The sequence below is a fragment of the Hypomesus nipponensis genome, chromosome 19, assembly GCF_054491055.1.
Source record: "Hypomesus nipponensis isolate SF chromosome 19, ASM5449105v1, whole genome shotgun sequence".
Lineage (NCBI taxonomy): Eukaryota > Metazoa > Chordata > Actinopteri > Osmeriformes > Osmeridae > Hypomesus > Hypomesus nipponensis.
Window position 1 is genome coordinate 14,687,819 of NC_140379.1, and position 13,053 is coordinate 14,700,871.

The window sequence follows — 13,053 nt, forward strand, 5'->3', positions numbered from 1 at the left end:
AGGAGGCAGTGGCCATATGGTTACAGCATCAATGCACATGGATGCATTATGCATGCAGTTACATTTAGTCATTTTTTAGCAGACGCTCTTATCCAGAGCGATTTACAGTTGCATACACGCAAGATGTCTTGCTACACTTGACTAAATTGGCTACCAATACAAGCTGTCCTTACACTCACTCACTCACACACGCATTAATTCAGGGGCTAAATGTCCATGGTCAGACTGTAGTTCCTCAGCATAGACATCCATCTAGCAGCAGAAAGCCAACAGTCTTTACAATCAGGTTTGTGTGTATGTGCGTGCGCGCAGTGTATGTAAGTATGCAAAAAAACAAGGTTAATGTAAACTCTTCCCAGTGCAACGCCTACAACGAGCTGTCAATCATCCAAGCAGCCCCGATAAGGTCTTTGGGTGAGAGGACTTCAAATGGCTAGCACAGTAGCAGCGACAGACAGTCCGGAGGGAGGGTAATTAGAAGAGATAAAGTGAAAAGGGAGAGGAGAGAGGTTTGGAGAGGAGGGAGTGAGGAAGCCATGTTTGTTTCCTGAGTCACCCTGTCTTCCTCACAGATGGGAGGCTTTATTCAGATTGCCTGTCCTGCATCCACTGATAAATAATCATCATCGTCTGGCCAGGTCTGGTGACAGGCCGGCTCTGAGGCCCTGGCCAGCCTGACAGGAAGAGCCCTGAAACGGGCGAGCGGTGACCTGATCCCCCCAGGGGCCAGGCGCCTCTCTCTCTCCTTTCCCTCCCCGCCCCTCCCGCCCGCTCCCCCACGACAGGAATAGACCATCTAGCCACTTAAAAAATGCATTTCAAAAACAATCTCCGTAGACTGCTCCCCTGAGCCAAAGCCACATTAACAACCTCTGATGAGAGGGAAAGGTTGTGTGTGTATGTGTCGTATGTGTGTTTGTGCGCATCCCTGCCTCTCCTCCAGTCTCAGAGAGAGAGCTAGAGAGCGAGAGAGCGAGAGAGCGAGAGAGCGAGAGAGCGAGAGAGAGAGAGAGAGAGAGAGAGAGAGAGAGAGAGAGAGAGAGAGAGAGACGAACCTGTATGCTGATCGCCCGGCTTGGTTGTCATTGGTATTCTGTATCCAAAGTCAGGTGCTCGCTAGGTTCACCTCCTGCTAGATAGAAACATATACACACACACACACAGAGATCCATGCTGTGTTGTTGGTGACAAGGGCGCACTGGTGTGCATATATTAGTGTTTATGTAGTTAACACCTGAATGTTTTAATCTGATCTAGCATCATGTTTATGTTCAGAGGGCGCCCTTTGTGTGTATGTGTGGTCATGTATTCACGTAGATTGTGTGTGTGTGTGTCTTCCGTGGTCTGGTCTGTCCTGGCCTGGTCTGGTCTGCTTCGTGACTCAGCCTCGGTGTCTCACGAGAGGGAGGGAGAGAGAGACGGTGAGCAAGAGGGGGGGGGGGGGGGGGGGGGGGGGAGGGGGCTGGCTGGCTCCACTGCTCTCCGTAATCTCCCTGCTTATCTCTCCCAGTCCCCAGTCCCCCCTCCTGTCTCCCCCTGCCCAACCTCTATGGGAATTATATCAAACAGAGCAGGTTTGACAATCCAGAGGCTGCTGCAGGTTTCATAGGGCTCAGCGTACTATATCAATTGATTTCTTTTTTCATTGTGAGAGACGTGTGTGTTGGAAGGATTTCTGGCTGAAGTGTATCCTCTCAGTCAGGATCCCAATTTCACCCAACAGTCTCCTCGGGAGCCCTTACTCCACTCGCTCAATGACCACTCTGCCAATCTTCTCTGCCTCTCTGAGGGTCTGGGGTCTGGAGGGGTGCAGGGCCACCAAACCAAGTCAGCGGTTACGTGTTCCCAGGATGTGTAACTCATTTCGCAATCTAGACTATCTCGTATCATAATGTGGTGTGTGTGTGTGAGTGCTAGGATGGCCATGTGTGTTCTGCTTTGACATACTCTGTCTTGACGTTTGGTTTTTGTTTGGTTTTTTTGCGGCGATAATTTAGTAGAGGGGAGAAAGAGAGAGACGGACAGAGTGTGTGTCCGTGTGTGTCTGTGTGTGTGTGTGTGTGTCTGTGAGCTGTGGGCTTGTGTCCTGCCCCCCAGTGGGTGGGTGTAACCTTGAGTGTGTTATCCCAGGTCAGCAGACAGGAGAAGACAGACACACAGCAGGAACCAGGACTGGGTCACTGCTAACACAAACACACACACACACACACTCATGTCCTCAGGAATCGCTGTGCGTCAGAGGAAAAAAAACATTGAGTGTTATTCTTGCATTCTTACTTTGTGACTGCATTAAATGTACTGCTACTGTTGTACTGAATGTAGTTAGATCTACCAGTTGTTTTTTCGTATAAGATAAGATAAGGTATACCTTTATTCGTCCCACAATGGGGAAATACAATTTTCAAGTAAGTATGAGATGTTATAAAAAAAATCTACAAAAAGATAACACCAGTTGCATATGGAGACCAAATATAAATATGGCACAGTAGTTTGCACTTTAAGTGTCATGAGTTATTTAGAGTGGTTGAGTCCTGTGTGTTTGTGTGTGTAGAGCAGTGCTGGTTATATAGGCTCACAGCAGCAGGAAGGAAGGACCTGCGGTACCACTCCGACATTTGTGTTTTATTTGGAGACATAAACATTTCACGTTATTATTTATTCCCCCCCATCGTTAAAGACAAGCGATTAATATTGTGAGGCGGGGCCTGTCGCAAGCCGAACATTTGCAGACAGTTTCATTGTTTGCAGTTCCCCATGATTGGTTGTTGAATGGATGGTTCTGGAAGTGTGGTTGTACAAAATTATAAACAAGCTTCCATACGCTCTACAATAGTTATTGTACCTTAAAGATGGTAAGTTGCTGATGTTTTGTAAGTCTGTCTTTTAAACATCACAGCTGTGCCAGAAATGTTGAGGCGATTCCTTCACCTGAGTGGGCTGTAGTGTACAGGATGTTCTGAACCCTGTTGTCATGTTGTCTTCCACTGTGTTCACTCTTCCTGCAGGTTTCTATATGTCTGCTGCCGTTAGTCGGTGGAGCATTAGGCCTGTTGTCTGGTTAAGGTCTCCTGCTCTCTCTACAGCTTGGAGGGTATGTCCCAATCTGTATGCAGATGATGCTTGGGTTGATGTGATGAGACTGAGGAACAGACAGAGAGAGAGAGACACATGAGGGAAACAGAAGAGACAGAGAGAGAGAGAGGGAAGGAGAAGGGGAGAAAATGGGGGGAGAATACTGTTTCTTTCATTTGCAATACTGTGTCACATTCCACCGCATTTAATTTGAGAGAGTCTCAAATGAAGCGGAGATGCAATTCATTTCTCCGTCGTGTAGCCTGGGACTCCCTGACTAAGCTTGTTTTGCAAATAGGTTTCCAGTTTGTCAAATTTAGCTAAGCTATTTCTACAAGTAGGCACGCAAGCCGTGCCTGAGATGCAAATTGCTTATCCTACCTCGCTTAAGTATGAGAGATATGTGATGCAATCTACTTCCTTTCTCCTTTTCGCCTTCCTTTGCTCTTTAGACTCATTCGTTATATGCATCGTTCCTGTCTGACTTGAGGAGGCCTCGAGAGAATGTATTATCATTCGGGAGGTAGTGTGTGACAGCTTGGGCTGTTGTCTATTTATACATGTTGTTCCGTCCTCTGTAGCATAACAGAGGAGGAAGTCAATATTGATATTTCAGCCCTCCTTCACAGAGTAGAGCCTCAGGTCTGTACACACACTATCAAAGCACAGACACTGTCATTAGCCAGATAGGAAATATAGAGAGACTGTAGCCGAGGCACATACTGTAGAATAGATGTTCTCTCTCTCTCTCTCTCTGTGTGTGTGTGTGTGTGTGAGAGATCAGGCAGGGGGTCTGGGGCAGGGTCGAGGAGTGGATGATATATCCTCTCTGGTGGTGGGCCAGCAGAACACCGTAACATCTACAAAGACCAGTCTAGAAGGTTCCACCATACATTCTGCATAGAAGGATAAGGACATTTTTATTCTACTGATTAAAAAAGCACCTGTCCTTCTGTCTATAGGGAGAGGGAAAAATAGTGGTGAGCTGGGGAATGAGAGAGATAGAGAGTGTTAGATAGAGGAAGATCAAACATGGGAGTCATCTCCAGATGTATGCCTTTCCCTTTTTAAATGACTCCTTTGTATTTTTGTAGCGGTATGCTAATTGCTGATTTCCGGCGCAGTGATTTGGAAGCTTCTGCTCATAATTAATCAGAAGTCCTCTCTCTCTCTCTCTCTCTCTCTCTCTCTCTCTCTCTCTCTCTCTCTCTCTCTCTCTCTCTCTCTCTCTCTCTCTCTCTCTCTCTCTCTCTCTCTCTCTCTTCTCTTCCTCTCTTCAGATATCTCTCTTACTGGCTGTCTCGCCCTCTCACCCTCCCTCTCTTTTTCTTTCTTCATTGGCCTCTTTGTCCCCCTCTCCCTCTCCCCTCTTCTTCCTCCCTCATCTCGTCTGATTGATGATAATGAGAGTGCTGCATTAAATCCGCTCTTTTCTCTCAAAACAAAATGGCTCCCGGCCCGCTCGGCTCTGCCTTCACCGTCTGGCTTCCTGTGGAGCTATAGGAAAGAAACAGCTCGTCCTCTGATGAACAGCTCCCCCCATCTCTGCCTCTCTCCCTCCTTATGCCCCGCCGCCACCCCCCCCCCCCTCACGCTCGCTTACTTTTTCTCTCTCTTGTTTTTGCACCCCCACTCTGTTTGCCCCCCCCCCCCATCTCCATAATAAATATGTATCTTCTTCTTGTCAGTTCTGCTACTACACGCTCAAACTGCTCGCTCTCTCTACCTCTATCTCTCTCTGTGTGGGAGATGTTCTTGCTCCCCGTCCATGTGCAGCAGTTCTGTCATAGACACTCCCAGGATGGGATTCGCTCTGTTTACAAATCACTTATCTCTCGACGGTTCCCCCCCAGGGGCGCTCTCCCCGCCCCCAACAAACCAGATGCCAGCCGAGAGTGCGCCCTGGACCCCGCCGGTGGTGCTAATCAGATCAGCGCAGATGCACACTCAAAGAAGATCATCTGAAAGCGCTCACCTGTTGACCTTTCTTACCACCGAGCTTTCCCTGATGAGAAGGGAATAATGGCTTTAATAGCGGGCGTGTCATTGTCGCGCACACATGCTCCTTATATATGTTGTGCTGAGCATGGGGAAGGCTTGCTGGATGCTGTTAGAGCAGGCAGGGGTTCTGCTCCTGCTGCCCCGTACAGACCGTTAGAAGCAGTCCAACATCACTCCTGTACTCCATCACTCCTCTGCTGTAATGACAGGCTAGGGTGAGGCTGACTTCATACTCATACATTCATTACTCTTTGTGTAACGCCTATAGTTCCTCTCCAATTCTCCCCTCTTAATTCTCTCTCTCTCTCTCTCTGTCTCTCTGTCTCTGTGTCTGTCTCTCTCTCTCTCTCTCTCTCTCTCTCTCTCTGTCTCTCTGTCTCTGTGTCTGTCTCTCTCTCTCTCTCTCTCTCTCTCTCTCTAACTTTCTCTCCATCTCTCTCCCTGTTTATTTGTCTCTCTTTCATTTTCTCTCTCTTTGACTCACTCTCTCCCTTGCATCTTTCTCTCTCTGTGTCTCTCTCCTTCTGTCCCTTCTCCCTCACAGCACTGACTCTACCTTCTATCCCTGTATCCCTGTCCTTCATCACGTATTCAAAGCTGTCATTTACAAGTGGAACCATTGTAACTGCGAGATATTGCAGCAACGAAGCTGGATGAACAATCATGTATCTCCACCTGCTTCTTTCTCAGTTCTCTCAGCAGTCGACTGCATTTTCCAGTGTTGTTTCCTCTCCTTCACGCACCCTCTGTCTGTTTCTCTCTGGCTTTCAGGGTCCCATAGAGAACGATGTGGTGATCCACGTGGCTCTGGTTGCAGAGAGTCAGAGGTATGTATGTTCCCGGAAATATGAGACGCTCAATGATTACCGGCAGCTGTTTGTCTCTCCGAGAAAACTGATGCATGTGTGTGTTTGTACATAAGTACATGCGGGTGTGTGTGTCACTGTTGCAGGCAATGAAGCCAGTTATTTTCATCCTTCTCTTCTGTGCTTGTCTGTGGTGTAATTGCAGCGTGCACATTAAGTGTTGGGCCAGAGCACAGACATTATCACTCAGTGGCCTCATTTCCCCCTGACACCATGCCTGTGTTTGGGAGGGAGAGGGCAAAAGGGGGTAGACAGAGGAAAATGGAGAGAGATGACTGGAAATATGCTTGTGTGTATGTGTGTGTGGATAGGTTAAGCAGGTCAACTGGCCTGCTGAACATTGTTAGCCTGCGTGTGTGATCAGTGCATATGGCAGGTCATCCCTAGCCGTTAACCCATGGCTGTACTGCTACTGTAGCCTCTGCTTCACCTGGCAGCAGGAACCCTCCCAGACAGACAGGTCATACAGGGGTTCCTTAAGAACCATGACATGCTCTCCTCGATAAATGTATGTTTTCGAATGGCTGTGTTTGTGTGTGGCTGTAACGGATGTTCTGTGTGTGTGTGTGTCTCAGACTGCAGGTGTTTCTCAACACCTATGGGATCCAGACCCAGACCCCTCAGCAGGTGGAGCCAATTCAGATCTGGCCCCAGAAAGAGCTGGTCAAGGTGAGGAGTGGACCATAACACACACATACACACACACCATAACACACACACACACACACACACACACACCCTAACAATCACACTCTAACACACACACACCCTAACACACACACACACACTCTAACACACACACACCCTAACACACACACACACACACACTCTAACACACATACTCTAACACACACACACACCCTAACACACACACACACACCCTAACACACACACCCTCTAACATACACCCTAACACACACACACACACACACACACAACCACACCCTAACACACACACACCAGTAAGGCTATGAGATGGACCCTGACACACACGCTTACACACATCAGTTAGGTTAGGGATTTGTGTTGGCTGTTGAGCTTGGTTAACACACCACAACATCCTACATTGGGTCCAGAGAGCACGTGCAGTAGATGAGGAATGTTCCAGTTGAAAGCAGACCCTGTACCAAGGACCTGCATGCACACCAGACAGAGGAGCCCACCAAAACACTGGGCAATCAGGTTGATGACCTGTGTCCTGTTCTGCTGGTCTACCTGTCAGCCCTGCAAGATATCCCAGATCCATGACCACATCCATCTGGAGTCAGTCAGTCCGAGTGAGTTTGTGCTTCGTGCCATGTGATTGATGAACTGACCCGTCAAACTGATCAATTGATCGATCGACCGCGAGCCCAAACAAATCAATTCCTCTGGCAAACGGTAGATGTGTACTGCATGGTATCCATAGTACGTATAGCGTGCAGTGTTTCCATGTTCCGGTGCTCTGTTCAGATGTGAGGTGATTCAGAGGAGAGCTAGCTCTGTTCCGCGCTGTCGAACCACGTGAAGCTCCATCTCCACTGAAAACACCGCTCATGAACATGGGTTGAGTGTATGTCTGTGTCCTATTCTGTGGATGGTATGTATTTATGTGTGTGTGTGTGTGTGTTGAGATGACTGTGTCTCTGAGATTGTACACAGCAAAACAGGCAGAAGAGTGCACTTTTTATGGTTGAGAGGGTTTGGATATGGGCTGCGTTTGTTTTCTCGCCTCATCCCTCTCCTCCTCGTGATTGTGTTTGCAGCAGCTACTCAACAACAGGAGAGTGGCAATTACGTCCAGCAACCTGTTATTTAACTCCACCCGGGTGGCGCTGCACCGCAACACAAAAATAGGTTCCATTAGCCTCTACCAGGCAATGACAACTGATGACTCTCCTCCTCCTCACTCTCTCTCCTACGCATTCACTCACTCTCTCGCCTACATTTGATCCAGCTCTCTCTTTGTTTCTCTCTCTGTCCTACGCTTTATGTTCATCCTTTCCCTCTCCTCCACTTTCTCCTCCACATTTTTCCTCTTCTCTCTCTCCTCCCTTCTCCTTCCATCCCATTCTTGTGGATCTTCGCCTCCTTCTCGGCCTCCTGCCCCACTCTTCTCCTCAGTCTCCTCGCTCTTTCTTTGGCGCAGAGCCACGCAAGCCAACCGGACTCAGAGCGGTCCTGGCGGTTTGAGCGCAGGCCGTGACTGGACTGCCCAGGAGGACGGGGCGGGCAGCTCAGCTCAGTTTCATTCAGGAAGTGGGGGGGTGCAGGCGTCCCTGGGGCCGGTCCCCTCGGCGGACACGCTGGCATCGGCTGAATGGGAGCCTTTTAGGACGGCCACTTGTGTTCTTCTTCATTGGTATTCTGGTGGTGCGGAGATGTAGGCACAGAGGTCCACCCAACAGCTCTCACCATACACACAGACTGGCCAGGGGCCCCAGGATTTGCTACGCTACTTAATTCAGAATTAATGTCCCTCTTTTATGTCAACTCTGTATTTTAAGCTATTACCATAATATTCATTTAATTGGTGTATCCTCTATCATTTGGAAGTTTTCTGTTTATGTCAATATATTATGTTTCTTTCCACGGGGAGACGGAGTTCTCTGGAGTGGCAGAGCTCCACCTAGTGGTGGCAGGGGGGCTGACAGGGGGGTGGTGAGACAGAGCAGCCAGTAGGCAGAGTCCCTGCAGAGACCATCTTGTCTGCTGTTTTATTCATCCGGAACTTCTGATTGGATAGATTGGTGGAATGGTACGGGTGTGCACACACAAACACACTGAGGCGGGCACTGCACTGAGTGGTTTTCCACAGCTTCGCTGCTGCTGGAGAGGCTCGCAGGCTGGTGGTGTGTTTGCTGGTGAGAGTAGGGAGGTGTACTGAGTTCAAACCTCTCTGAGTCCATCCACAGTTACTCTGGAGAGAGGAGGGGGAGGGAGGGTGTGTGTGTGTGTGTGTGGGGGGGGGGGGGGTTGCTACCCACACAACAGCCAGTACATTTTGCCAGTGTAATAAGCATGACGCTCCAGGGTGTTTTCAGATGGCGGTACAGAGCAGGTTCATGACTGGCGCATCCCCTGACTGTGGTGCCGTGGATGTGGATCACCAGAGGGAGCCGCGAGAGCAGGTGCAGGGTGTTCCAGCAGGTGCAGGGTGTTCCAGCAGGTGCAGGGTGTTCCAGCAGGTGCAGGGTGTTCCAGCCCCGACACAGAACTCACCCGGCCTGGACCAGGACTCCTCTATACCATGCCACCTGATCGCTAACTGCTCTAACATTCCGTCTTGAGAGTGTGTATCTGTGTGTTAACCAGAGCCCGGAAGGATATTGTGTATGTAAACAAAAACTCCATACATGTTTGTTTATTTATCCGGCTTGGATAAACATAAAAAACCCAAACCTGATATATATTTGAATGTTGGTGCGTGTGTGTGTCTCCCCCAGGCCTACCGTTTCCTGGCCATCAACAACAAGCTGGGTTTGAGTGGGCGTCCGGAGAGACCGGTGGGCTGCATTGGGACCTGCAAGGTGAGGGCTCCCCTCTCTCCACCCCTACAGGGTCAAGTGGGCCAATCGTACAACGGCGCCCACCCGCTCATTAGCATATCTCCCGGCCCAACTCTGGGAATGTGAGAGGCGGGCGGCAGCTGTTCAAGGGCACTGCTGGAGTCTGGCCCGGAGCCGGACCAAGACCCGACGGGCCGTTCCTTCCCTTGTGGGTCTCCTCAGGATGACTCGTCCCCACACGGGAGACGAGGCCCAGCGTGCTCTCAAACAAAAGCCACATCGTCCGCAGATAAATCAATCACTTGTCCGAACCCAATGCTGAAACGCTATTGGGATGAGAGATTTATGTGCCCTGATGGAATAAGGTGAACTGCCAGGGGGCATTATGATCCCGTGTGTGTGTGTGTGTGTGTGTGTCTGTGTGTTTGTGTAAGTGAAGAGGGAGAGATGGAGAGCGTTTGAGTGTAGTAACCGAATGTGTGTTTCTGTTTGAGATGAGAGAGAGAGGGAGGGGGGGGGGGGGGTTGAGTGCAGTAGCAGAGTGTGTGCTTGTGTGTAAGATGAGAGGTGGAGAGAGTGTGTAGTAGTGTCGTGTGTGTGTGTCTCTTCAGGAGTGTGTGAGATGCCCGTTGCTGCCCTCTCAGGATCGATGGGATGTTTTATGTCCTGCCCAGGATAATGTATACGTGGCTACCTCAAGGCCATCCATCTCAGCTCTGCCGCTCAGGTAACGCTCTCTGTGTGTGTGTGTGTGTGTCTACCTGCAGATCTATCGTATCCTAGGGAAGACAGTTGTGTGCTACCCAATCGTCTTTGATCTCAGTGACTTCTACCTGTCTCAGGACGTCATGCTGCTTATCGATGACATCAAGGTGAGCCGGTGACCTCACATCCTGCTGCGGCTCTGTTTGTCCACTCCTCCTCCCCCCCTCTCCTGATACCGTTTGTTCCTTTCAAACTGCCTAAATGTCGTATCGCGTAACGTCTACGTTATACGGCCTCACGGTGAAAAGGCCACGCAAGCAGGAGTGTTGCTAACGGAGTGTTGCTAACGGAGTGTTGCCAACGGAGTGTTGCCAACGGAGCGTTGCTAACGGAGTGTTTTGGCCTCTCTGGAGTGTAGAACGCCCTGCAGTTCATCAAGCAGTGCTGGAAGATGCAGGGACGTCCCCTCTTCCTGGTTCTCATCCGAGAGGACAACATCAAGTAACGTCTGCTGCTGTCCCTCACGCCTACAAGCACAAGATCTCTTGCGCACACACACACACACACACACTCTTTATCACACACAAACACGCAGACCCACACTCATTAACACACTTAACACACTGTGACAAACAATATACACTTGAGGTGTCCTGTGTGAGGTCAGACTCTTTACAGCAGCTCTCATGATATCACGGAGAGGGTTGTGTTCAGACAGCACCGTGCAAGCCTCTCTCTCTCACTGTCACTCTCTGTCTTTCTTAATCTCTCTCTCTCTTGTTGTAGTAGAGTGTATTGCTCATCAATGCAAGTGTTGTGTGTGCTGATGCCAATTTAATAAGGCTCATTTATATCACTCTGTCCTTGCAGTTAGCTTCAGCACACCAGTATTGATCCGTTCCTAAAGAACACGTTTTAAATGCATTCCAATCACTTACCTTTCAACTTACCGGAGAATTCAATAGAATTACATATTAAACTGTTCAATACCTGTAAGGGGCCTTATTGTGTGGATTAATGATTGCAGTCAGTAAAAATGCCCTCTGCCTCCCACCACTAGAGGGAGCCGTTTCAACCCAGTGCTGGACATGCTGGCCTCCTTCAAGAAGGGCAACATCGGAGGGGTCAAAGTTCACGTGGACAGACTGCAGGTTGGGAGCATCACTTTACACTAGCACACTATTCCATTTGAATATATCTTCCGATGGTCTCTGCAGGGTAATGTGAAGCAGTGACATTTCCAGATTTGAATTGTCAGTATTCAGCTCACGAGCAGTATGGAAGCAGGAGAAACCCTTTCATGGTCTCATTGATATTGGTGAAGTGTCCTGCCCAGCACATTCTTCTGACTACATCTCCCCCAGGGAGCTTTCCTGGGAAAACCACATCACCTGTTTTTAACACCTTGATACCCAGAATGCCTCCCTAGGTCTTCTAAACGACACCAGCAGTCATACAGCTCCACTGGTCTGCTGTGTGTTACATACCTGGACCGGGTTCTTCAGTTTCCTGTCTCTATTTGTGTCGTGCGTCTTTTTTTTACTTATTTTTTTTATTTATTTCATCTATCCTAATCTGTATTCCTTGGTCCACTGTCTGGCGAAAAACTGCACCCACAAATTGATTGATGTTGGACTAAAGATATGTTGTCAGTTTTGCTGCACTGTACGATGCACGATCCTAGGTGAAAGGGATACCTCCTCTGCTGTATGTTTGGACATCTTTGGTCTGCTAAGTGAACCCAATGTTAATGTGTGACCTGTCGCCCGGTCCCACCAGACGCTGATATCAGGAGCCGTGGTGGAGCAGCTGGACTTCCTGAGGGTCAACGAGTCTGAGTAAGACCTGCCTCCCCCCAGGGCCAGCTAGACCAAGAGCCCAGACCATTTCCATCTGTGTCTAAGGGTCCCTGTCACAAGGCCTTCTTCAGATCGCTCATTGGAGATCTATCCTGGACCCGGTTAAAGGAGCTGCTCTGCTTCTCTCTGCTTCTCAGGATCCCAGAGTTCAAGAGCTTCGAGGAGCTGGAGCTGCCCAAGCACTCCAAGGTGAAGCGTCAGATGAGCACGCCCAACGCCTCAGACCTGGAGCAGCAGCCCGAGATAGACGTGCCCGAGTGGCAGAACAAGCCCACCTCCGAGGTCCTCAAGAAGTTCTACGTGAGTCCAGCCCAATGACGGGTGTGTGTGTGGGTTGTGTGCGTGTGTGTGGGTGTGTACATATGTAAATGTGTGTGTGTGTGTGTGTGTGTGTGTGTGTGTAACCACGTTGCTGTGCTCTTACAGGAGTGTGATTGCCTTGCCAGTCAGGCTCAGCTGGCCAGTATTCTCCTGAGCAAGGAGGGGCCTGACTTCTTTACCAAGGACGGTAAATAAAATGGACAAACATTGATGCGCACACACACATATACACACATATACACACACACACACATCATAGATGATTCTCTTCAGAAACATCAGTGAATTATTGATTTATTCCAATGATTAATGTATTTGTGTTTGTGTGTGTTTCCAGAGAACCTGAGGGATGAGCTGGAGAGGATCTACAGAAGAGCAGGAAGCAGAAAGCTTTGGTCAGACACCTCACCGACCCGCATGCCTCTTACTCCACAAAGCCCTCCTCTCACTCCAGACTCACAGTAGTTCTGTATCCCCAGTGGTCTAACAGTCCTATATTCTAACGGTCTCCTACCTGTTCTCTCCTGTTTGTCCTGTACTCACATTTACCACAACCTCCCACACTGCTAACACTGTACTGTGACATGAAACGTGCATCCTCGCTCACACTGCTGGTCTCATAGGATGGCAGTGCGCTATACTGCGGCCATCATCAAGAAGGTTGCCAGTTCTATTGCCCCCCATATCACCACTACGTTGGTCCATGGCAAGCAGGTAACAGGCTTGAAAAGGCCCAGGCCT

At 49.4% G+C, this 13,053-nt stretch overlaps 1 protein-coding gene across 1 annotated transcript in view; it reads left to right on the forward strand.

Annotated features, from left to right (window-relative positions):
• Positions 1-13,053, forward strand: part of phkb (phosphorylase kinase, beta) — a 43,004-nt gene that overhangs the window by 24,020 nt on the left and 5,931 nt on the right. Inside the window, 11 exon segments of the mRNA XM_084681584.1 lie at positions 5,845-5,900; positions 6,515-6,608; positions 9,365-9,448; positions 10,195-10,299; positions 10,551-10,633; positions 11,193-11,283; positions 11,912-11,970; positions 12,129-12,291; positions 12,418-12,499; positions 12,650-12,707; positions 12,936-13,026. Of these exon segments, the coding sequence (XP_084537710.1) occupies positions 5,845-5,900; positions 6,515-6,608; positions 9,365-9,448; positions 10,195-10,299; positions 10,551-10,633; positions 11,193-11,283; positions 11,912-11,970; positions 12,129-12,291; positions 12,418-12,499; positions 12,650-12,707; positions 12,936-13,026 (966 nt within the window).